The 26,172-nt window shown below is 46.1% G+C and overlaps 2 protein-coding genes across 2 annotated transcripts; one reads left to right on the top strand and one right to left on the bottom strand.

The window, feature by feature from the left end:
* Positions 1-2,673: 2,673 nt before the first annotated feature.
* LOC311354496 (arylsulfatase I) lies at positions 2,674-14,072 on the bottom strand (the record flags this gene model as incomplete). Its single annotated transcript, XM_084474288.1, has 3 exons — positions 2,674-3,751; positions 4,215-4,550; positions 13,807-14,072. 3 exons carry the CDS (start codon positions 14,070-14,072, stop codon positions 2,674-2,676), a joined length of 1,680 nt encoding a protein of 559 aa, XP_084330414.1.
* Positions 14,073-18,917: 4,845 nt separating this feature from the next.
* On the top strand, positions 18,918-25,055 carry orai2 (ORAI calcium release-activated calcium modulator 2). The gene is made up of 3 exons (XM_084474487.1): positions 18,918-19,011; positions 21,676-21,913; positions 22,369-25,055. Exons 2-3 carry the CDS (start codon positions 21,683-21,685, stop codon positions 23,014-23,016), a joined length of 879 nt encoding a protein of 292 aa, XP_084330613.1. The 5' UTR covers positions 18,918-19,011; positions 21,676-21,682; the 3' UTR covers positions 23,017-25,055.
* The last annotated feature ends 1,117 nt before the right edge of the window (positions 25,056-26,172 follow it).

The following is a 26,172-nucleotide window of genomic DNA, read 5'->3' as shown; positions in this document are numbered from 1 at the left end:
CAGGTTTGTTTTAGTTTTTTAAATTAATTTCGAAATAAACCTGATTCATCCTGCTACTAAAACATGTGTACTCTCCACACACTACAGGGTGCACCAAGGCAAGGTTTTTCCATAAACTGTGGGGTGTTTGTGTTGATGGTAAGAATATGGCAATTCAGTATATAATGAATGTCGTATTGGGGCAACTGGGGCGGTATTTCTTCTATTTTCAAAAATAAATAAAGTTTTTATTTTTATAAAATACATAAATACATAAATATAAACCACTTCTCTTAATTTACAGTACACAATGTACATTGTATGTCTACATAAGTAATTGTATCATCACTCAAGGCAAGGTTTTTTTGTCACTATTGATTTTTGTTTGTTAAAGGGGTAGTTCAGGATTTTGGACATCGGGTCTCATTTCCAAGTGAGCCAGTGTGTTATTCATCATTGGAGACCGTTTTCAACACTTTTCATTCAGTCCTTCTAGTTGCAGAAATCGCTGGTGCTAGGCTAGCGCAAGTCGAGGGGAACTGCTAGCCTGCCAATAAAAACAGTTTTACCCACTCCACAATACACCCGATGCAAACCAATTATAATGCCAGACTATCGATGTAAATGTCTGTGTTGATAGAATAGTGTTAGAAATAAACTTACCCTTGCATCACATTGCATTTAGTTTATAATCCCTGTAGTTGGAAGCAAGCTACGGCAGTGGCGGACTGATATTACCTGGAGTGCGCTTCTGTTTACCTTCTGCTGTAGTGAATCGGTTGCTACACCGGAGCAAAGCAAAATTCCGCCACTGCTGAGAAAGTAGTCCCCCAAAATGTAATGTGATCATTGCGATACAAGGATAGTTTTATTTCTAATATTATTCTATCAATGTTATCGACAAACACAGACAAGACAATAACAACGGAAACAGGTCAGGATAGCACGAACGCGATTATCGACGGGGGTGGGGGGGGGGGGGCGAACGCATTTGTCGACGGGGGGGGGGGGGGGGCATACGAACGCGATTGTCGACAGGGGGGGGTCGAACGCGGTAGGGGTGGCACCTGGGGTGGCCAACAGCCCCTCTGGCTCCGCCACTGTTTATGGTAGGGGGGCGCGTGCGCACACACGCGAACGTGCACACCTGGAACAAACAAAGTGTCCTGCATTTGGGGTTGAGAAAGTTGGCAACCCTAACCGTGAGTGACAGGTGTCATGACATACCCCCTGGATTTAGCGACCATGGCTAAATGAATATAGCCCAGACCAGTGACTTTCCACCAATAACACACACCGCCTCCAACAGTGACAGTGCCTGTTGGAGGCGGGAGAAGAGAGAGTGATGATCACCAATGCTAACATACTTAACGAGGTGGACTATCTACGGACTCACCTGTTTTTGTTAATGTCTTTGGAAGAAAAAAATTAAATAAAGAGACTGGGGGCACATTGCCAAAACAATGTCCTAAAAAAAACAAAAGGACATGCGACAAAATCTTTCATTTTGCGTGTCACCGGACTTCAATGACATGGTGATTAACCTGTTTGCATCCCAGAAAGGCCGTCGATGTGAACTTCTCTTCAAATAAGGAAGGCCCAAGCCCATAGACCTCTTAAAGGAAAATCACTCCGAGGCCTTGAATTTATTCGGGACATGATGCTTGCTTCATAATGTGTGTGATAAAAACAGTGCAGTTGGCAGTCGTTACAGTTCAAACACGTTTTGTAGTGCATAGGTGGAGTGTGTGTGTGTAGCCAGAGTGTGTGTGTGTACTTGTTTCTCATTGTAGAGCATTATTCCTTGCTGTAACTTGGGGCTGTATCTCTGGACTACACCTCGGATGTGATTTTGTTGTTGCTGCATCGTGAACTATGATGGTATTAAACAAATATGTTATAAACATATATATATAGGCCCTAGTGTGAACTATTATGGTATTAAACATATATATATGTTATAAACATATATATATATAGGCCCTAGGGTGAACTATTATGGGTATTAAACATATATATATGTTATAAACATATATATATATAGGCCCTGTTAGCATCTGTTAGCCCCCCCCCCCCCCAATATCACCACCAGCCGCTCCTGATTAAAACCCTTGACACTAACAGCTTATACGGGCATAGGTTCAAATGAAAGAGTTAAACCATTCTGCACCCATTTCAGTTCGCTTTAAATAGCAACACAAAAAAGAAAATAGAACAGAATAAATGAGTAATAATGACAGCGACCTGGGAGTTGGACCATAACTCTATTCAAGACATATCATTAGTCCCACTAAGAATGTAAAACAGTAACACAATAATAGTATAGCATGCAGTCTTATACGTTACCGGTTCTTTAATCAATAGCAACGTAAAAGAGTGGTTACAACAAACATATCCCCTGCTTAGCGCCAGGGATATGTATATGAACCCCAAATCCCAGTTCATCAGTCAATATTGAATTTGCCATCACTCAGCCATTTATTACACTATCAAAACCATTCTGATAACCACAAAACCAAAACAAATTGCCATCTTAATCAGGCTAGATCATGTGTATGGAAACGCTGTGTCATTTGAAGCTATGGTTCTAAAAAATATTTTTATTATGTTTACAGCAAAATCTAAATTTGTAATCAGTTACAACAAAAAGAAGAGTTGCAGTGTTATTGAAAACTCGGAACAACAGGAAAAACCTCAGAAGAGCAGTGAGTTCCTCTGCAGCCGCGAGCCCACCTTCTTGAAGAGCGCTTTCAGTTTGCACACCTTGCAGTGCTTCACCCTCCTCACCTCCTCCTCTCCGGGGCCCTCCGGCCCCTCCAGGCCCAGCCAGGGCCCCCAGGCCCCTCCGTGGAGCTGGGGGTCGGCCATAGGGTCGTCGGGGGGGTTCCTGGGCTCCACGGCCGTGCGGTTGTACTCGCCCAGCCTGGCCAGCAGGTGGCTCACCACCTCGGGCCGGGCCTCCGCCAGGTCCGCCCTCTCGTTGGGGTCTCCGGTGATGTTGAACAGCCAGACGGACTTCCTCCGCTGGTCGTGGCGCTTCTCCAGCGCCCGCCACCGCTCCAGGGCCGGCGGCGGGCGCGTCCTCTGCGGAGGGATCCAGTCGCCGTCGCCGATGTTCCCGGTCAGGAGCTTCCACTCTCCCACGCGGATGGCGGCGCGCACGGCGGTGTCCCAGACCCCCGGACCGTGCAGCATCACGGGGGCCTCCCGCCCCGCCCCGGGCCTCCTGGACACCGGGTCGATGTTGAAGAGGATCTCGGTGCGGGGGCTGGGCAGCCCCTCGCTGATGGCTCCCCAGACATCACGCCCGTCCAGACGGCCGCCCTGCTGGCAGGAGACCCCCGCCAGACCCAGCAGGGTGGGGTACCAGTCAGAGACGTGGATCAGGGCTCGGCTCACCACCCCCTTCCTCTTCAGCAGAGGGCTGTGGACGAAGCCCACGGCGCGGACCCCCCCCTCCCAGTACGTCCCCTTGCCGCCCCTCAGGGGCCAGTTGCTGCCCCCGGACAGCGGCTGGCCCCCGTTGTCGGAGGAGTAGACCAGCACTGTGTTGTGGTAGAGCCCTGTGCGCTGCAGCTCCTCCACCACCTCCCCGAGGCCCTGGTCCAGGCAGCTCAGCATGGCTGCGTAGCGGCGGCGCGCCGGGTTCTCCACGCCGGGGTAGGCCTGCAGGAAGAGCTCGGGGGCCTGGAGGGGCGAGTGGGCGGCCTGGAGGGACAGGTAGAGGAACAGGGGCCGGCCAGGGTCATGACCTCTCAGGATCTCCTTCACTCTGAGAGAGAGAGAGAGAGAGAGAGGTTAGGCTATGAAAGCAGTTTGTGCTTTTGAAACTCTGAGTATTAGAGAACAATGTTTATAAATATCATGCCCCCCCCTAAACGTATGTAACACAGGACAGCATTAACCAAGCAAGGAAACAACCAAAGGCCTGGTGCCTTGCTCAGGGGCCGCTTACCCCTACCTCAGCCAGGTGGAGTCTGAACCCCACCACCCTGACTGCCCCGCCTCCTGAGCTACGTGACCCCACGTTGGCTTCATTACTGACCACCAATAATAGACAAAACATATTGAAGGATCACCCAAGATCATTCATGAACAAAAGCTTTTGATTGATAAATGAGGAGTGCATTTGGTACATTAGTGTTTTAGGACTAGAGGTCATTGGTACATTAGTGTTTTAGGACTAGAGGTCATCGGCTGAATTGACTCGGATGTCTCAATGAGACGCCGCTCACCGCTGGACGTAGAGCGTGGTGGAGTAGTTCCCCGCCATCTCCCACGCGGGCCTCTCTCCGTCATGCAGGTCGAAGCCGCAGGCCTCGCCCCCCCCGGCGCAGCTCCGGTAGGAGAGGTGGTCCCCGCCGCCCGTCAGGGTGCCCAGGAAGCTGTGGAAGCCGCGGCGCGTGGGCAGGCAGCTCCTGCGGCTGAAGCCCAGGTGCCACTTGCCCACCATGTGGGCGGCGTAGCCGGCCGCCCCCAGGCGCTCGGCCAGGGTGGGGTCACCCGGGGGCAGGCAGAGGGGCTGGAGGGGCCGGATGACCGAGTGCTGGAGGCCGGTGTGGATCTGATACCTGGTGGGACAGAGAGAGAGAGACAGAGAGAGGGAGAGAGAGAGAGAGGGAGAGAGAGAGAGAGAGACACAGAGAGAGAGACAGAGAGGGAGAGAGAGAGGGAGAGGGAGAGAGAGAGAGACAGAGAGGGAGGGAGAGAGAGAGAGAGAGACACACAGAGAGAGACAGAGAGGGAGAGAGAGAGGGAGAGGGAGAGAGAGAGAGACAGAGAGGGAGAGAGAGAGAGACATAGAGTGAGGGAGAGACAGAGAGAGAGAGAGAGAGAGACATAGAGGGAGAGAGAGAGACAGAGAGAGAGATTTTTTGATTTTTAACAACACACTTTATTTACTTAAATATGGTTTTTACATTTCAGCGGTTCAATAAAGTGCTAAAATGCTTTAAAATCCCAGTATGTTTTAAAAAAAAAATATATATAACTCATCCATTAAAAACTGGTGCAAACACCAACTCTTCATCAACCACTGAGCAGACAATGTCATTAAAACACCAGCGCTGTTTAAAAGAGTCCAAATCTCCAATGTGTTTGTAAAATCTAAAATCTAGCCAGTCTCGCTCTAATATTTATCAGCCACACTGCCTTTGCCTCTTGCCCTTCTCTGTTCTCCACTCTGTTTTTTCTGCTAATATATATAGCCATCTTTGCCTCACCTGAGAGGAAATTAAGGAGCTGACATTTTTCTTTTTTTTCTTTTTTGTAGGCAGCTCCCATGATAAAAACCTTCTCAGTAAAAGCCACATCAAAAAAACTAAAAACCAATGTTAAAAGAGAGAAGAAACTTGTGAGTCTCTTGCACTCCGTAAAAATATGATAAATAGTCTCTCGAAGGCAACAAAATGGACAGGTGTTACAGAACAGAAGGAAGTAACAGAAGGATTAAGAACAGAGATAAAAGCATTGGAGGCTACAGCACCATGAAGAATTCTCCACTTTTTTTTAGGAGAGGTTGGTATAAAATCCTCCACTGTGGGCCGGGTCCGTTTGCTCCCAGTCTGTTGGACCACACAGTGGGGGAACGGTTGCACAGTCTGGCCTTGTGAATGGTTTTCACACAATTAAAATACCACTTTTTTTATCAGCCTTGTGTATCGTCAGCTTCTCGGGGTATGCTGAAGCTAGCAGGGGGCCGGCGAGTTCCCCCAGGCCTGGGCTCAGGGAGACGTCAGGGAAGGGGTCTGCTGGGTCCGGTCTGGCCTTTCTTTTTCCATAGTCCATGAGGAGCCTCCTGTCTCCCCCAGTGAGCTTCTGGCGCCACAGCTCCAGGAGCCTCCCCGCCACCCGGACAGAGTGCAGGCCCAGGAGAGAACCCAAGGCCCGGGCATCACTCAGCGCCGGCCCCACTGCATCCACCAGCTGCTGCAGGCACAGGGCTTGGCTTTAATGAGCGCCACCGTCAGGCCGGGGGTGACGCTGCTGCTGATGTCCAGCTTGGCCCTGTGAATCAATGGCTCTCTCAACAACCAGTACAGAGAGTCAGACTTTGGGCACCTTTTACAGTTAAAAAGGCCCCAAGACTTAAAAACACTCTGGTAAAACGGAGGTAGCCCACTTAATTTTAAAAATTTAGAATCAATTAAAAACAAAGCAGCATCCAGCCCTAGGTAATCTGCATGTCTGAGAATACAGCTGGCCACATCTCTCCACACTAGGTCAGCCGGGCCTGTGAGATATTTCTGTAAAAACTGTAGTCTAAAGGTGGCTGTCCGGCTGGCCAGGTGGACGAGGCCCTGTCCCAGGGAGAGTGTGTAGAGCATGCCGGACAGAGCACAGCCCTGCCTGACACCCCTACACATCCTGAAAGGAGCACACAGACTGCCGTTAAATTTCAGCACACTCTCAACATCACTGTACAGCACCTTGATCTTGGCTATGAAACCAGCGCTGAACCCAAATTTTTCCATAACTTTCCAGAGGAAGTTGTGTTCAACGCGGTCAAATGCCTTTTCCTGGTCTAGAGAAATCAGACCAGTGCTATAACCCAATGAATTGGAGATGTCCAAAACATCCCGAATGAGGTGGACATTGTCCACCATGGACCTGCCGGGCACACAGTAGGTCTGGTCCCGGTGGACGAGACGCTCCATAGCTACCCCCAGCCTGGAGGCAAAGAGCTTGGACAGAAGCTTGTAATCCACACACAGTAGAGACACAGGGCGCCAGTTTTTAATGTCCTGCAGGTTTCCTTTTTTGGGGAGCAGCGTGATCACAGCTCTCCTGCAGGACGTGGGCATTGAACCAGAGGCCAGACTTTCATTAAAAACATCTAAAAGATCTTTGGCAAAGATGCCCCAGAAAGTCTTATAAAATTCTACGCTCAGGCCATCTATGCCGGGAGCCCGCCGCCCCTGCATGCCCTGCAGAGCGGCTACCAGCTCCTGCATTTCTAATGGCCTGTTTAGTTGTGCATTTATCTCCTCAGAGACCTGAGGCAGTCCGTTGCAGAACCCCTCCACCTGAGCTTCCTGCTCCTCATACTCACTGCTGTAGAGCGATGAATAAAAATGCACAGCTCGCTTCCGTATCTGGCTTGGTTCTGTAATTGTTTGCCCCGTGTCTGCTAACAGTGAGTGGATTACCCGCCTCTGCCCGCTCCTCTTCTCCAGGCCGAAGAAATAGCTAGTGGGAGCATCCATCTCCGCACTGGCTTGAAACCGAGACCTGACCAGTGCACCCTGTACTTTGACATCCAACAGGTCGGCTAACGCTAGCTTTTTGATTTTGAGGATTTCAATATATCCTCTGCTGTGGACTCACTCAATCTTTCTAGTTCCACTATATCAGTCTCCAGGTCTTTCATAGATCTGGTGATGTCTCTGGTGACATTGAGGGTGTGCTGTTGACATAAAAGTTTAATCTCAGTCTTACCATGGTCCCACCACTGCCTAATACTGCTAAAATCACCCTTCCTCTGTCTAAAAACATCCCAGAAATAAATAAGAACCTCTTTAAAATGTTTATCAGATGCTAAGACTGAATTAAAATGCCAATAAGCGCTTTTAGGTAGAATATTCTGAATAAAAACATTACACAAAACTAAAGAATGATCAATAAAAATAAAACCAGAAGGAACAATACTGCACATTTTAAAAATATTAAAATGATGCTTAAAACAATAGATACGATCTAATCGAGCTGAGGAGATCCTACTCTCTCTGAGGTGGGACCAGGTGTACTGACGGCAGTCTGCGTGCGTCCTCCTCCACACGTCCACCAGGCCATGAGAATAGACCAGCTGCCTCAGAACATGTTGGGAAACTGGATGCGGCTCTGCATGGTTGCGATCTAGCGCAGCGTTTTCAGTACAGTTAAAATCCCCCCCCAAGAATAAAAAATCCTCAGAGGCACAGCCATTTAAAACATCATTAGTTTTTTGTAAAAACAGCTTCCTCTCTGTACCGGTTGTTGGAGCATACACATTGATAAAAACAGCAGTAAAAAGGCCAAACCGTGCTCTCATTAAAAGCAACCTCCCCTCGATAAAATGCTCGACCTCCAGTGAGACCGGAGTAAAAGATTTGGAAAGGAGGAAGCCAACTCCTCCACTCAGGGAAGTGTTGTGACTTAAAATGACTTCCCCCTTCCACTCTCTCCTCCAGTCTGCCTCATTGGTGCTGTCACTATGTGTCTCTTGTACATAAAATACATCAATATGTTTCATTTTGGCCATCTCATAAATACTTGCTCTTTTTCTTTGTTCTCTGGCTCCATTTACATTTAGACTTCCCACTCTAAAATTATCCATAAGTAAGAAGTTAAGAACAAAAATAAAAGCCAATAAATTACTTAAAACACACTTTGGAGTTCTTCCCATCATCATCCTTGTTCATTTGTCGTTTAACTTTAGGCAAAAGTTTCCTTAATCTAAAAACCTCCTGATCAGTAAAACCAGACTCATCTTTTTTGCTCATGTGGAGTCTAGCCGAGGTATAAAACAAACTTAAAACTGGGAAATGTTCTTCCATTTTAACCCCTTTAGCATTTTTGGTTTTGGCTAAAAACGACTGTATTAGTTCTACAGAGTAAAGTTTTTTTTGTTGACTGTTGCTTACTTTCAGACTTCAGACTTCAGACACTTTATTGTCATTTCACACAAATGTACAGGATACATTGGCTGAAACGAAATATCGTTTCTCACCAGCTCCTACTAGCAGTGCTTTACTAAAAAGATATGTCACTGCTGTCAGAGACACACTCATCGCTTTCACTTTCCTCTGTCTGCCCCCTACAGTCTGTCTGTCCTCCTCCACCTTACTACTCTTTGCTTCCTGCTTTGTTGTTCTAGTTTTTCCCCTTCGTTTGGAAGCAGTTTTTCACCTTCACTGCCTCCTCTTCCTGCTCCTCCATCTCAGCCTCCTCCACCTGTTCCCCCCATGTGGGCTTACTGCCCCCCACACCTGTCTCCTCTGCCTGTATTTCCTCCTCCTCTGATAACCCTCCCTGCGTTTCACTAACGCCACCATTATTTATATACACTTCACTCACACTTTTTTCAGCTGTTTCCTCCCCCGCTCCACTTTCTACCACACCATCACCCAAAACCTCTCCCTCACCTATCTGATCATCTTCACTCACACCGTGCACATCATCCATACTCACCCCCCCATGCTCCAGGTCGGACACAGCAGCAGCGAGAGGCGGTGCGCTCCGCGGCGCTGCTATCGGCCGCTCGGATGCCGCAGCCCGGGCTGCAGCAGATGAAATCTCCGCCACAGTGCCGAGCGTCACCCCCCGGCCAGGCGGAGTTGGATCCCCTTGTCTCGGACAGGCTTTTACGGTGTGTCCCTCTTCGTTACAACGAAAGCATTTCATAGCCGACGAGGTGGCGAATATCACGTAATCGTAATCATCTACTTTAACATGGAATCGGAGGTTGAGCTCCGTATCCCGATTGTTAAGTATCATAAACAGCTGTCTGCGGTGAGACACTACGTGTTTCAGCAGCTGAGATCTACATCCAGACATTATCTTTTTAATGGGCGACACCACCTTCCCATGTCTGGAGAGTTCTCTGCTAAGAAATTCGTCGGTTATGAATGGAGGGACATTTGATAGTATAACCCTGGTGGATGGCTGTGTCAGCGGCACCACCTGCACAAACATTTGATTCACCGTGATGCCTGTCTCGACGACGCGGTTCACCTTCTCCACCTGATCCAGGAAGATGACCACGGCACTGTTCATCCGAGCGGCCGACCTCACGCTGCCGTGCCCCACCTGCTCTCCCACCGCAAGCCCAATATCTTCCACACTGCACGGAAAGCCGGCATTAACTTTAATGCCGTGCTTCCGCGTGAGGTGGTCGAAAGTGACTCCATTTCTGAAAGACGCCGACCGGCGAGACACCGGCAGGAGGAAAAAAGAAACGCACTAACACACACACTAACAATAAACTTAAAGTGAAAATATACCCAATAAACCACATCAAATTAAATCAATTACTACGGAACAAACGCTCAGCGTCTCACTCCACACTACGACTCACTCCCAGCATGCAGCAGAGAGAGAGAGAGACAGAGACAGAGACAGAGAGAGAGACACAGAGAGGGAGACAGAGACGGAGAGAGACAGAAAGAGAGAGAGACAGAGAGGGAGGGAGAGAGAGAGAGACAGAAAGACAGAGAGAGGGAGGGAGAGAGAGAGACAGAGGGAGGGAGAGAGAGAGACAGATAGAGACAGAGAGAGAGGGAGAGACACACAGAGAGGGAGGGAGAGAGACACAGAGAGAGGGAGAGAAAGAGACAGAGAGGGAGAGATACAGAGAGAGAGAGGGAGGGGAGAGAGAGACGGAGGGAGAAAGAGAGAGAGACAGAGAGGGAGGGAGAGAGACACAGAGAGAGGGAGAGACAGAGGGAGAGAGATACAGACAGAGAGACAGAGAAAGAGGGAGAGAGACAGAGAGAGAGAGGGAGGGAGAGAGAGACAGGGAGAGAGAGACAGAGAGAGGGGGAGAGAGAGACAGAGAACACCTGCTGCTTCATTTTGTCTATTTTTATTTCAACAATAAACATATATATTTTTTCCTGTCCTATGAGGAACTATGTGATATATGTTGTTGGCTGCTCTGTTGGTGTCCCGCAGGGCTCAATTTTAGGACCTCTGTTATTTAGTTTATATGTAAATTATCTGCCACTTGTACGTCCAGAGACATCCAAATGTACGCAGATGACACGGTCATCCTCGCACATGGAAAGAATAGATGTGAGGTGGCAGCCAAATTAACAGTAGCAACTGTGTCCTGCTTGACACAACATCAGTAAAACAGCATGCATGTGCTTTTATAATAGAAAGAATGGAAGTCAGCCAGATATCATTGTTAATGGAGAAAGGATCCAGACTGTTTCACATTTTAAATATTTAGGAATAACTGTTGACTCACAGCTCTCCTTTAAGAAACAAGTGAAGCAGGTGTGTAATACAGTCAAATTAAATCCAAGGACTTTTAGGTACATTAGTATGGAAGCCCATTCCCGCCAGTAAAAAATAAAAAAGATGAAAACTCTTCCTTGATAAAAAAAATAAAATCCCCATTGTAAGTCATAATTATGAGATAAAAAGTCAAAATTATGAGATAAAAAGTCGAAATTATGAGATAAAAAGTCATAATAATGAGATAAAAAGTCGAAATTATGAGATAAAAAGTCGAAATTATGAGATAAAAAGTCGAAATTATGAGATAAAATGTCATAATAATGAGATAAAAAGTAAAGTGTGCATGTGCTCCAGTAGCACTGTTTTCAAAGGTCCCTTCATTGTCACCATCATCGCTGGCATCCCCAACCATGCTTAAATTAACTAAACAAATGAGATCTCTGTTCGTGTAGCTTTGACTACACGAACAGAGATCTAATTTGTTTAGTTGTAACGGTGTACTTATTGAAAGACTTTAACAAAAGTAACCATAGCTGTAATTCTTAAAGGTCCCATGACATGCTATTTTATGGATGCTTTAATATAGGTGTTAGTGGGCCCCTAATACAGTACTTGAAGACATTCAAGAAATTCTGCCTTGGTGCAGAATTACAGCCACTACAAGCCAGTCCCACAATGAGCTCTCCACAAACATGCCATTTTTAGAGGCGGGTCAAGGTAGGGGGGGGGTGTGAGCAGCTTGTGGCCACGGTACCATGCACTAGTGTTTATAGTGGAACACTGAACACTCCGGGTGCTCCGGCGGGAGTCCTGGAGCTCTATATCTAAATAATATCATATTATATTTAGATATCTATATAATATAATATATATTATCATGGTCAAAAGCTGTTTGAGCCTCCGGATGATATTATGAATCTCAAACGACTGCGTCGGGTTCTCAAACGCCTCTGGTTCTTCCACTTCCACGTCAATATTAAGTACAACTGCGAAATGGAGGAGAAAGGGATTGTTGCCCACGATTGTTGCCCAGGGTTGTCTGCGTCGGGTTGGTTGAGAAGGAATTGGGAACCGCGACATGGAGGATAAAAGGATTGTTGCCCAGGATTGTCTGTCAGAGCCCCGCTAAACGCTGCCCGTTGCCCAGGGTTGTCTCCTGCTGGAGCCCCAAATGGGAGCTTTATGCAAGCTTGCGTTATTGTGTTGCGTGTTATGCGCCATAACACCAACAGCAGAATGGTTATCCAAATAACAAAGAACACTTGGTAACCTGGTCCCGTATGACGTCATACGGGACCGGAAGCCAAATCAAAGCGTTTCAGCTATCCTTTTTTCAAAGATGGAGCAAGATACCTACTTCTCGGTTTACACCTAACGCAATTGGGGTCCATAGGGAGGCTAGGGGAACTCAACTTAATGTTAGAAAACCAGAAAACCATAAAGTGAAATTTTCATGCCATGGGACCTTTAACTTATTCAGGATTGCTTGTCTTTTGCATGGTTCGGGATGCCAGCGATGATGGTGATGTACTTTTTATCTCATAACCATGACTTTTTATCTCATTATTATGACTTTTTTTTATCTCATAATTTCGACTTTTTATCTCATTATTATGACTTTTTATCTCATAATTTCGTCTCATAATTTCGACTTTTCGACTTTTTATCTCATTATTACTACTTTTTATCTCATAATTTCGACTTTTTATCTCATAATTATGACTTACAATGGGGATTTTATTTTTTTTATCAAGGAAGAGTTTTCATCTTTTTTTTATTTTTACTGGCAGGAATGGGCTTCCATACATTAGGAACCAGCTCCCTCTGGATGCAGCAAAACTTTACATGCACTCCATGATCTTTTCACACATCTCATACTGTATTACAAGCTGGTCACAACCTGGAAAAACAACACTTGCTCCACTGCACTCAAAGTACTGGACAAGAAGCCATTCAAATATCACCACTGTAAAATAATTCAAAGACACAACCTCATGACCTTTGACAGCTTTGTGTTTCTTGCTGATGTTTAGTTTATAAAATAATGAACAATTTGGCCGCTCCTCCATTAAATGAGTTTGTGTCACTGCGCTCAGACAATGGGAGGAGAACTAGAACGTCCAACAGAGGGGACTGTGTAGTACAGCACAGATCCACTGAGTTTGGCACATCCGTATTTTCTGTTAGAGCCTCGTCTTGGAACTCAGTACCGAGCCAGATAAGAGAGTGGAACTTTGCTGGTTTTAAATTGAAAATAAAATCATGGCAGAAATCAACCCAAGCGTGATGTCATGTTGTCTTTGTGTCCTCAAGTTGTGTTGATGTCTGTGTTGTTGTGGTGTCCTAAATGTTGTGATTTTATTGTTCGTATTATGTTGTTGTGTTTTACTGTTTTAAAACTGTGTGTCATTGTTTTATACTTCAGTGTTAGGTTTGAAAGTACCAATAGCTTACATCACACATAGTGCTATACTGCAATGCTGTCATCAAAAATAAATGGTTTTCTTCCACATTGTGGCATTAGCTTAGTCAGCTTCTTGTGTTTGCTAGGCTATTTAGCGACTGTATTGACGGACTGTTTATTATGTCTTCGGCTGATCTCAACCAACATTTTGCACAAAACACATTAGCTTAATAATAAGCATATATATCATGTGGAATAATTAAAATAAAATCATGTAAATACTCCCACCACGGGTAGCATAGTATAGTGTAAGCTGCACTACTGTCTTTATAAGCATCTTAGTGCCCTCCTCCATTCACTATGAGGACGCTTTGGATCCCCTCACATCACTGAGTGGTGTTGAGTAGAACCCCATCAACCCCATCCCCTCACATCACTGAGTCGTGTAGAAGAAGGGCAGAGTGCCCTGGAGGAACACTCACCGGCCGGTCATCAGCTGGCTACGCGACGGCGAGCAGATGGGCTGAACGTAGTAATTCTCCAGCCTCACTCCTTCCCCCGCCAGCCGGTCCAGCACCGGTGTGCGGATCTCTGAGCCGTGGTAGCCCACGTCCCCGTAGCCCTGGTCGTCCACCAAGATGAAGACCAGGTGTGGGGGGCCCCCCAGGGACCCTGTGACGCCAGAGAAGCTGCCCAGCAAGGCCACCCTGAGCAGGGGGATCAGGAGGCAGCATGTGGCCCCCCTCATCTTCACCTTCTCTCCCCTGACTGCCTGCTGGCTCTCTGAGCTGCAGCCCGCGTCGCCTCGCTACTACTAAAGTCTGCGATCAAGGAGACAATCTGAAAGTTCTGTTAGTCCGTTCGTCCAACCATGCAAATCTTCCTCTTACTATTTTGTGCAAGCTGGTTTGCACAATATAGCAAAAAGAAATCTGAACTAGACAAGAAACTAGTGGTGTGTGTGTGTGTGTGTGTGTGTTCACGGTAACTTATCACATTCCTCCTTCTTTGCAGGCGCCTCACAGGACGTTGCACACAGACACACAGTCTGTCCCTCACTTTTCCATCAGTGAGAGTAACTACACTGTGTTACCGACAGCTGTTTAAAATGTACGTTTACATTCAGGGCATTTAGCAGACGCTTTCTTTTAATAAGAAGGAGAAACAACACTATATCGCTGTAGGTGCAACTTGTTTTTAGACTTTTATTATCTATGTAAACTGGGACCTGAAAACACCAAGCATGGATAAACCAGCAGGGTGGTTTATGTCTGGTTTATGTCTTAAGTATTGATTATTGAGTATTGATCTCTCAATTATTTAGGAGAACGAGAGTAAGCAGAAGATCCAGTAGCCTCGTGTCCCATGTGAGGGTGGGGCCGCCAAACCTTATTCAAAGGGCTGATGATGATATCAGTGTGTCAGCATTGACTCTGTGGCCTCCTGCTGGTTGTGTCTGTTTCCAGACCTTTTCCTGCTCACTCATCTTGTTAGTGCCCAGACTATATGAGGATCTCTTTTCCAAAACATACCTATTAACTGCTCCATTAACGTTTCATGCCAAATCGCGTTTCCTTGTTTAAAATGTACCACTGTTGTGTTCTTTTTCAGAAAAGGCTGCCGAAACAGGATCGCTTTTAACTCACTTTATTTGGTCTAGGTTCTGGTCTATGATCTATGAAGCAAAAGGAGAGGAATTGTATAATTCACGCATGGAGCGACTCTTAGCTGGGTATCTGATCGATAAGCTGCCTGTAGAGTTTCTGACTCTTCTCGCTTGTGTGCTCTCCCTAGTGTTTTGGCAGGCGTGGCCTCTATGACGTGTAATGTGCTCTGATTGGTATGGTGTTGAGCGCCCGCCTCCTAGTCCATTATGTGTGCTGGTGCTGACATCTTGTGGCTATGTGTGGTTATTACAGCTGGCTATTATATGTGCTCTGTACTGCTCCCTGTGGCTATGTGAGGATATTACTTCCTAGCTATTAGATGTGCTGAAATGTGTCACATTACAACACAAAGTGATAACAAAGTTATCACGATGACTGACATATTGTCACATTATAATCCTCTCTCTCTCCAAATAGGCTTAATAATTGTATTAGCACTTGTAGCAGGGTCATGGGTAGGGCTGGGTATCGCCACTGATTTCCCGAATCAATTTGATTCGATTCACAAGGTCCGGATTCGATTTAATCTCTGATTCGATTCGATATTGATTCAGTTAGGGATATTTCAGTTACAATACCAATTTTGCTTGGATATGAAATAGATTCTCATAGACCTAATGCTGTAAATTGTACAAGGAACCCTCTAACCTGGTGCATTATTAAAAATGTTAATGTTTACATTAAGAATTGACCCCAAAGCAGTAACATTAATGTACTTTTTATTATATTAAGTATATTATATATTATTGTATATTAAGGACTGCTTTCGAAGCACTAGATACGAGCTGACTGTAAACTTTGAATGCATTGCTGTATCAGTATCGTTGTCAGAAGATATGTCATTCATAATTACCTGCGACCATGAGACAGAAATCGTTTTTTGCTCTGATGAATCTTATGCGAAGATCAACACCGTTAATCAGTAGTTTTTCCTGGAAAAACATATCTGCGTGAATAGGGGCTATTAGTTCGACTATACGGCACAGAGGGGGAGGCAGATAAAGAGACATTCCACCGTCAGTACTGCACAGAGGGGAGGCAGATAAAGAGACATTCCACCGTCAGTACTGCACAGAGGGGAGGCAGATAAAGAGACATTCCACCGTCAGTACTGCACAGAGGGGGAGGCAGATAAAGAGACATTCCACCGTCAGTACTGCACAGAGGGGAGGCAGATAAAGAGACATTCCACCGTCAGTACTGCACAGAGGGGAGGCAGATAAAGAGACATTCCACCGTCAGTACTGCACAGAGGGGGAGGCAGATAAAGAGACATTCCACCGTCAGTACTGCACAGAGGGGAGGCAGATAAAGAGACATTCCACCGTCAGTACTGCACAGAGGGGGAGGCAGATAAAGAGACATTCCACCGTCAGTACTGCACAGAGGGGAGGCAGATAAAGAGACATTCCACCGTCAGTACTGCACAGAGGGGGAGGCAGAGACTTCTGCCATTCGGTGGTTGATCTCTCGTTGATCTCTCAGGAGAGTGCCTGAAGTAAGTCAGAGCTTTCTTGTAGCTCAGTAGATTACAACCTCCAAACTGTGGCTGCTGCCGGATTGAAGAATCATAATAATAGGTTGTTTATATCACAACTGCCAACGTTGTTAAATTGTTACTTAATTCCGCAACCACTAAATATATCGGCTATGAAGTCACATATCTGAGCAAATTTGAATCAAAATGTAAAAAGCTACCTGTAATCCCGGAAACACTAATGTTTCAGCCTCACTTTTATGAGCATACTTGTGTCAAAAGTGTCAAAATAAAACACACCACTAGATGATTGTGACTTGGTTTGCTACACAGAAGACTCCTGTTGCAGACGAACTGACACAGATTGTAGAGCAAGAGATGCAGTTGTCACAGACATTGCATTAACTACAACATCTACTGTTAGTGACAGCGATGTAGGCAGGGCTGACGGACTGTGGGTGTAAGTGGGACAGGCTTGGGGGGGCCCAAGGCAGAGGGGGGCCCATGGGAAATTTGAAAATAAATAAATAAATAAATATATTTTTTTTTGGATTGTTGCTCAAATAGTTTAATAACATAACTAAATGTCATGCGGCAATATGTCACAGCCACAGTTAAATCAATTGAAGTTTGGCTCTCAGAAGAGAAAGGTGAAGAAAGACTGGGAAGGAAGACAACATTGAGGAAGTCGGGTTCTGACTAACTTATTTTCTAAGAAAGGTGAGCACAAATGTTTAAACAGACAAGATGAAACCCCATTCTTAACTCTGTTATCATTGCTAAAACGAACAGAGACAACCCAAAGCAAGAGCAGACAATGGGCTACACTTTCACATGACGAGGCCGTGGTTATTAAGGTAAAGGATAAATAAAGTGTAGTGTCTAATATTGCAACAGCAGGCTACTGATTTAAAGCAACCTAATATAAAATTAATACTAAGCCGTTATTAGGCTACATGATAAATAATAACCTATGGCATATAGGCTAGTTAGCTGCAGACGTCATTGCATTACAAAATAGGGCCCAGAATTTGGTGCTACGCCCCTGGATGTAGGTGATGTGGATGTAGAATTCAATGCAACCTCTGGCCAACAACCCCATCCAAGACAGGGCTAGAATTTGAAAATAAGCTTTCAGCTTAGCTTTTTAGTTAAAATACGCCTATTAGTTTCTGACGACTCTATTGTTAAATGTTACATCAGATATATACCTCTTCTTCAGTTTGCCAGGGTAATGCATTAGCAGATTGTGCTGTTGAACAAGCTGCCTTTAACCCCTTCCAAGGATGGCTTTACAAGGCCCAAAGCCTGGGCGACTACTACCAGGCCCCTCACTTCAGGAGGCTGCGATGCTGCAGAACAGTGCTTACACTCGTGAGAAGGCAGGTTAGTCTGAGATCAGCTCTGCCCCCTTGGAGTCCAACTTGTGCTTCCATCCTGATGGTAAGATTGTCACCCCTCATGCTTTCCTTCTTGCCCTTCGCCAGCTGGCCCATGACCTTTGTATGTAGGAGTTGTTCAGTCACAACGGTTTGCAGCAGGACTCACTGCTGCAACCGGGCATCATGGCTAAACATGATACAACCAACAACAAGTAAGATAAAACAAAAATCTAAAAACAGATGATAGTCAAGGCTACATTATACAAGGGACACAGGTGTTGGGTGAGAATGGGTGTACTGCATGCTGCATGCTGTTTAAAACACCATACATGAAATATAAATATTTTGAGTGGCTTTACTTTCTGTATGTTTTTTTCTCTTTTCCTTCTCAGACACCATGGTTCCCGTAGTGTACTACCTGCACCTGGACAAGAAGCCAAACACCTACCAGCACACCAGTGCATGCTCTCTACTGTCGGCTGTAGGCTCTCTCTTGCAGCCTTTCACTCTTCTCTGTATCTCAATATCTCTCTCTCTCTCTCTCTCTCTCTCTCTCTCTCTCTCTCTCTCGCTCTCTTTCTCTCTCTCTCTCTTTCAAAAAGGGAGGAACTGTTGTGGGAAAACTTATTAATTACCAATAATTATATGAACTATTGATAATGATTTACACTGTTGCCGGTGTTCTGCCAATCTACACTCCCTTGTCAGATTTTGCTCCCGTAGTCCGACTTGATAGCAGAGTCTATTGTGTCGTGCAACCCTATCAAAAAGTGCTACATTATGTGTTTGGTTTTGATCTGCAGACCAATTGCCTGAGTCAAACGATGGACCCACTACATAATCACGTTATTTTTTTTATACCACTACTCACTCCATGAATAGGGGAGCATATTTTGCTACTGTATTATAAAGTCTTTATTGGAGTTATTTAGTTGAATTATTTAGTTTTTTTTTCGACTTTATCTATTAATTGTTTTAGACTCTGAGCCGGAATACTGCTCCACACTCCGATCCGCTTGGGAGCGGTAGTGGGACACAGAGAGCTGGCTATAGACCGCCCGTATAACAACAGCAGAAGAAGGAGAAGATACAGTGGATATACCCACCGTAGTGGACACCTTGCAGCTCCAGCCCTCCTCATAATCGATGCACACCTGTCAGGTGAGATGAACTCTTATCTACTGAACCTCTCTGCGTCCTGATGAGCCGTTCAGCTGGGGTCTCTGATCAGCAAAGTCCAGGTTCTGCTTTACAGCCTTTAGCTTTTCTTTTCCGGTGTTTTAGGCAGACTGACGTTATTGGATTCGCCCTGCCGTATACTCGGCGGCGTTTGGGATAGTTTGTACCGTCGGTCTTGTTGGTAGATGTTTCCTCGTTTGTTGTTGGCTGAAACACGCTGAGGAGGTGAGGAGCAGGAGAGCTCCTCGGTGACGCGTCGGTACCGGGGGTCGACACAGTGGACCCTGGCTCTGTGGACACGGTGGACCCTGGCTGGGTCTGTGGACACGGTGGACCCTGGGTCTGTGGACACGGTGGACCCTGGCTGGGTCTGTGGACACGGTGGACCCTGGCTGGGTCTGTGGACACGGTGGACCCTGGGTCTGTGGACACGGTGGACACTGGCTGGGTCTGTGGACACGGTGGACCCTGGCTGGGTCTGTGGACACGGTGGACCCTGGGTCTGTGGACAAGATTCAGCTTATGTTGGCAGTAATGATGAGGAGAGAGACAATGCCGAGTCTGTCATCGAGATAAAAGCCTTAATAAATACTACAGTAATATGACGTAATCGTGCTACGGGCCAGTATGCAAAACCTCGCGTCAAATACGGCCAGTCTAAAACACATCGCATGAAGAGCAAATTATTATTTTTTGGTCATAAAGTGATTGATCATTAAATGATTTGTCATTATGCAGAGACATTGTTGTGTTGCCACATCGTGAGCGTAACTGCCACAGCGTGAGGTGGTTATATAGTTTTCAACCCTAGTTCACAGTGTATTTACGTTGTCTAAGGATGGGACAGGGTTCTACAACTCTCTGGAGTCAGCTCAATATGGAGGAGTAGAGTCTATGATACACTCATGTACAAGCCCAGGGTTTTGGTTATACGTTAGAGGGTCTTCACCCAGGTGGGTGCTACACACGGGTAGTGGATAAGATGTGACACTCACTCACTCACTTTAGATATCTTGATATTGCTATATAAATGCAATTAGTACAGTATGTTACTCAGATCTTTCTGAATAGTCCATGTAGTGTTTCAGACAGGAATGTACGGGGTGGGGGGAGGGGCACAGAATCCTTTGCTAAACCAGGACAGGACCCCTCAGTTGCCAGAAACTTCTGGTCAATGGTGTGGTCGTCCAAAGTTGTAAACTGATGATAGTGAGGATACTGATGATTTGTTGCGGGGAAGGCATCTGATACCCTGTGGAGGAGGGATTATTGTTCTGGATTAGTGTTATTGTTTGGATAAATAAAGTTATTTCCATTGTACAGTATGTATGAGTGGATAACGGGCCACCACAGGGTTGTGTCATTGTGTATTAAATTTAATGGGATTCCATTTGCTCTGTTGAGAGGAGAATAAGTACTGCGTTGGACGCAGACATCGGAGCGCTGGAGGCGAGAGAGGAATACGGGGTCAGTGTTTAAATAGAAGCAGGAAACCAGAGGGAATGTGGTGAGATGGTCCCCGCTGTGGGGCCTTGATTATCCATTGCTAAAACATATGGTCTTTCCTTGGCATAACGCTAAATGATGATGAGTTCATTCTTTATGGTAACCCTATAGCTGAGGTCTTAAAATATCTACGTTTGGTGAGATGAGTGGCTTACATGGACCAGTTTGAGATGGAACAGGAAGTCACAGAGGCCGGAAACACAAACCAAAGGGGTAGACCACAGAGACACTGATTATCACGGAGATCAGTTGTTATTAGAATACTTTTGCTTAGGTCTGGTGGGACTCTGACTCTGAAAAGGTAGCTTTGTACTGTTTATAATCATATTTAGTGATTTTATTTTGGTTTGTATTAAATTATGATTAACTTCATGGACAAACCAAAGGTTGTTTTGGAAGAAGGACAAACTTAGTTCCATTTATAGATGTATATGTTTCTTGGTAATAAAATGCTTTCCCTCAATTCCCTAATGAGCCCATCTATAAATGTGCCACATTTTGAATATCAAATGAGTTTTGAATATTAACTAACTTTACCTCTACTTTACCTCTGTTTACATCTACGTGAAAAACAGCTGTGCCTCGAGCTTCATAATGGTGGAAATAAATATGAATTCACCCAGATTTTGGCTTGTCGGCCATCAGACTTTAGATTAGGGATCTAAAGTCTGATTTGTGAGAAAACTGATTTTATAAACTATGAATATTATGATGCAATCTTTCTTGTAAAGTATTTGGGTGACATTTTAAATCCAGAATAGAGCACTTGGAATGGGAAATGAAAAGCAAAGATCAGTGAAGAATATAGTGCTTTTATGAATTTGTATATAGGACCAATATATATACTGGTTAACTTTACTGGAGTAAAACATTTAGTATTCATTCTGAAACGGTGGCCTCATAAGCTGACGTATCTTGTGTTATAAGGGAACACTGTATTTCAAGTTTATGTTGAAGGGACTTCATAATGCTGTGACAACGGGCATTTCTCCCATTTATTTACTATTGCTGCAGTATTGGAATTTCATGGCAATATTGTAAAGCGAGCTAAATTGATCCTCCCATCGTCAAATCTGTCAGACGGACGCCATCCACCACCCGTAGACTTTTACCCTCCTCCCTCTTCCTGTCCACCCCCAGGGCGGCCATGAGCGACCTGGAAGTGCCCACGGGGTCGCCCACGCCGGCGGCCTCGGAGCGCCTGCAGGCGGACGGGGGGGGCATGGACTACCGGGACTGGGTGCGGCGCAGCTACCTGGAGCTAGTGAGCTCCAACCACCACTCGGTGCAGGCCCTGTCCTGGAGGAAGCTGTACCTGAGCCGGGCCAAGCTCAAGGCCTCCAGCCGGACCTCTGCGCTGCTGTCGGGCTTCGCCATGGTGAGTCCCCCCGCCAGGCCCCCCCGCCAGGCCCCCCCGCCAGGCCCCCCCGCCAGGCCCCCCCGCAAGGCCCCCCCGCCAGGCCCCCCCGCCAGGCCCCCCCGCCAGGCCCCCCCGCCAGGCCCCCCCGCAAGGCCCCCCCGCCAGGCCCCCCCGCCAGGCCCGCTGACGTCAGCTCGCCTTTATGGGTCCTAACTTCCTGTCCCTCTTCTAGCAGATAATCACAGTTTTAAATGATTGCTCAAACTCTTGTGTAAATTTTTGTGTGCATCGTTTGTGTATTTGTGCTTAAAAATAATGTCACATATCTCCCCCCATCTGTTACCAGGCTACTAAATCTAAGTGTTACTCTGGCTAGATTCTACTTCCAACTCTGAGTTGGGTCTTGTTAGAGAAGCCTCCTTAAGGTACCTTGTGTCCCCACACACGCTCTGCCTGACCTGGTGTCTCTGTAGGTGGCCATGGTGGAGGTTGAGCTGGACATGAAGTACGACTACCCCCGGCCGCTCCTGGTGGCCTTCAGCGTGTGCACCACTGTCCTGGTGGCAGTGCACCTCTTCGCCCTGCTCATCAGTACCTGCATCCTTCCCAATGTGGAGGCGGTTAGCAACATCCACAACCTCAACTCGGTCAGCGAGTCCCCGCACGTGCGCATGCACGTGTACATCGAGCTGGCCTGGGGCTTCTCCACGGCGCTGGGCATCCTGCTCTTCCTGGCTGAGGTGGTGCTCCTGTGCTGGATGAAGTTCCTGCCGGTGGACGCTGTCAGACCCAGCCAGGAGGTGCTGGTCAAGGCAGCGGTGGAGCTGGCCCTGGCCGCTCGCAACTGCAGCCGGGTCCCCGACCCCGGTGGTGGGGGGCTCGGGGCCACCGCCGCCACCACCACCCCCGCCAGCAGGGTGGCCAATGCCAGTGGCTGGCACGCGGCCCTGGCCTCCACCATCATCATGGTGCCCGTGGGCGTGATCTTCATGGTGTTCGCCGTGCACTTCTACCGCTCACTGGTGCGCCACAAGACGGAGCGCCACCACCAGGAGATCGAGGAGCTGCACAAAATCAAGGTGCAGCTGGACGGCCATGAGAGGGGCCTGCAGGTGGTGTGACCGCCACGCCTCCACTCTCCTGACGGCCACGCCCCCACGCTCGTGACGGCCACGCCCCCACTCTCCTGACGGCCACGCCCCCACTCTCCTGACGGCCACGCCCCCACTCTCCTGACGGCCACGCCCCCACTCTCCTGACGGCCACGCCCCCACTCTCCTGACGGCCACGCCCCCACTCTCCTGACGGCCACGCCCCCACTCTCCTGACGGCCACGCCCCCACTCATGTAGAAGGAGAAGAAAGAAAACATCCCTGGTGTTAACCTGTCTGTTACTCTTCCTCTAGATGATATTCGGTCTAGACTGTACTAGTCACTATCGGCACTTGGATTGCTTGAGAGATACTGCTTACAGTGGAAAAAAGCCATCACTTTAAGACTTATCTTATTTATTAAGGTGAAGACGAGTCGTTGATCTGTGGAATGGACTGCATCCCTAGTTTGTTTCATGAGTTGATTTGACTTGTTCTTCTGATTTACATTGCAGCATGTTGCAAAATCGAATGCTTTACAATGCTTTACTAATGTTTGCCTACCTATGGATTGGAACCACTTTTAAGGTGTCCTTCTGTAGCTTAAAATAACAACTAAAAGACTGTCCAGACCATGTCTGCAAACTTGCTGTCATGTGAAGGTCAATGTGTCATGAGGCTGGTCTCAGTTCTAAGTGTTCTCCAACTAAGACTAAGAACAAGAAAACGTATCCATGGCTTCTCTCCCAATCCCCCCCACCCCATACCATTGTGGCTTAGCCCAGATGAATGTACCGATTTTTTTAAGACAAAGCTTTTTAACCGATATTTGGGGCTTACCTAGATCAGTCTGTAGTAGCAGACGGATCCTGGGAGAGTAGGGGATTGATTTAGAATAAACGTTGAAACGAGTTGTTACAATTTTGGCCGTGGGACTTCAATGGGTTTGGAACAAGTGTATGTACTCTAGTCTAGTTACTTACGATAAAGACGTTATCTCAAATTTGTGAAGAGAAAAAAACATGGTGATACTCATCAATGCCAAAAACAAATGTGTTTTGTACTTTCAATATGCTTATTTTCATGTGTAACCTAAAACTTAACTGTTAAACTCAGACTATGTTTACTGTGTGATTAAGGCAGGTTTCTGGACCAAGACAGCTTGTATACTTTGGGTCAAACTGGTGTCCCACGCCACCCGAGATCGCCGACTAAGGCTGTTGCCTTGACCTAACTGGCGGTGCCTACAAAGTGTGTATTTGTGTATGCACATTGTGTCACACGTTGCCATCATTTGTATGAGTGATTTTGTTTCTGCACAGGTCAATCCTGTTTTGACACAAAAAAACGAACATCCTGCAGAGCTTAAGAAAAATGTTGTCTTAATAAAAGTCACGGGTTTGCATTCTTCAGCTTGTTCCTGTTGCTTCTCTCACTCACTGGAAGGGTTGCCTTGGGGAGCCGCAGAGTTCCTAACGTGTGAGAAAGCGCCCAGAGCTGAGCCACATATAGAGCGGTGTGTCAGCAGTCCTGCTAGTCACTATCCGATGGAATCACCTGTAGTGTACAAGTATACTGCAGAGTAAAGGCCTGGACTTATCCTGTGCATATCATAGTTAAGAGCCTCCAACATGACAGCAACTCAGATGTATTTAAGTAAGGGAAAACATGAATTGGTGTTCAATGTAGTTTAATAATGGCAAATAAGTCCATTCACTTTTACGGGCTGAGTGAAATGTACAATTATGAAAAACAGGAAACAGTCCATGGCAGTTGATTTGGCCTTGCAAATGTTGTTAGCTACTTGGTTACTTATAAAATGGAATACAGAGTTGCGAGTTTCTTAAGGACCTAGCCTTCCCTGGTTATTAATTTTGTGATTAACCGCTTCTTGGTTTTTTGAGAGGGCAGACAGTCGGCACCCAACAAAACCGGGGGCCTCTACGAACAGTCAAATCTCCTAACCTTTATGCTCCTTTACTTAACCTTTGTGGAAACTGTCATCGGGTCAAGGAGAAATGAAACGGTGCTTCCTTTCAAACAGGAAAAGACAGCACTGTTTAAAATTAATTAAATTTGACAAAGTAAACAAAGCCATCCCTGTGTCAGTAAAAAAATTGTCCAAAACACAGAAACACTGTTTTATTTTTATTTCAATGGTCAGAATTTTCTGGCTGAGGGAAACTCAAACAAATTGATGCATTCTCATCTTAATAATTTACTCTTCCCAATATGATCAAACAGAAACTCCATAATCCAGCTTCCTGTAAGCCCCAAGACCAAAGAAGTCCATTTGAAAATATTATTTTTGGGTGTAATATTAAGGACAAGGAGAGTGATTTGATTATAAACATTGTGATGCGTCTGTCAAATTTTTTTATCCATGCCAGCAAGTGGAGGAGAACCAAGCCACTTTTCTCTGTGTTTAAGTGGGACCTGGTTGCCAATCATTTAAGTGCCTTAAAACAAATGAAAAGTAAACATGCAAAAGCATTTATTGCCGCTTATGATGAGAAAAATATATTTCAGAACCCCTAGCAAAGTTTGTTTATCATTTATTTCTTACTTTATTTATTTTATTATATTTTTGTCTATATTTATAATCTGTCCCATTATTTTATATAACTTAAGTGATCATTTTATTCTTTGTGCCTTGTATGTAAACTGAGAGGTGTAATTGTAATTGTATGCCAACGATTTTGTAAATGAATTCGTTTTCAATTAAAAAAATAAAATAAAATAAAAACTTTTCGACTCCACTATTCCTAACCGACGTCATTGCGCGACGGCGGGTCTTGCTGACCTCTAGCGTCTCTAGCGTGAAACCAAAATTTTCCGAAGATGAACTAACAAGCTCTCTTTCGATCCATGCGTTCTTGTATTGATTTCAATCAGTGTGTCGCCAACAGTGAGAATCACTTCGGTCGGACTTGGCCAACGGGAATATTTTAGGCCACTTGAATCCCAATTCACATGTGAAAAAAAGAGGCTAAACCCGCTGATAGGCTATGGTGTTGTACACTTTGTGCACAGAATTGCCGGAGGCGCCAGTAGGGGGCGCTAATGCACATAACTCTTGCCACACAGTAGGGGGCGCTAATGCACTTACCGCCCTTCGGTGGGATAGAAGAAGAACAAGTTTCTCTACCGGAAACTACGTCAGTTTCTGCACAAAATTTTCCCGGG

Source organism: Micromesistius poutassou (assembly GCF_964030765.1).
Source record: "Micromesistius poutassou genome assembly, chromosome: 10".
NCBI classification, from domain to species: Eukaryota; Metazoa; Chordata; class Actinopteri; order Gadiformes; family Gadidae; genus Micromesistius; species Micromesistius poutassou.
The sequence above is the reverse complement of the archived record's forward strand: the minus strand, read 5'-3'. Positions and strand labels throughout refer to the sequence as shown.

Coding starts and splice junctions, on each gene's coding strand:
- orai2 (XM_084474487.1), top strand. CDS start 21,683: ATGAGCGACCTGGAAGTGCCCACGGGGTCGCCCACGCCGGCGGCCTCG. Junction 21,914..22,368: donor TGCTGTCGGGCTTCGCCATG/GTGAGTCCCCCC, acceptor GTGTCTCTGTAG/GTGGCCATGGTGGAGGTTGA.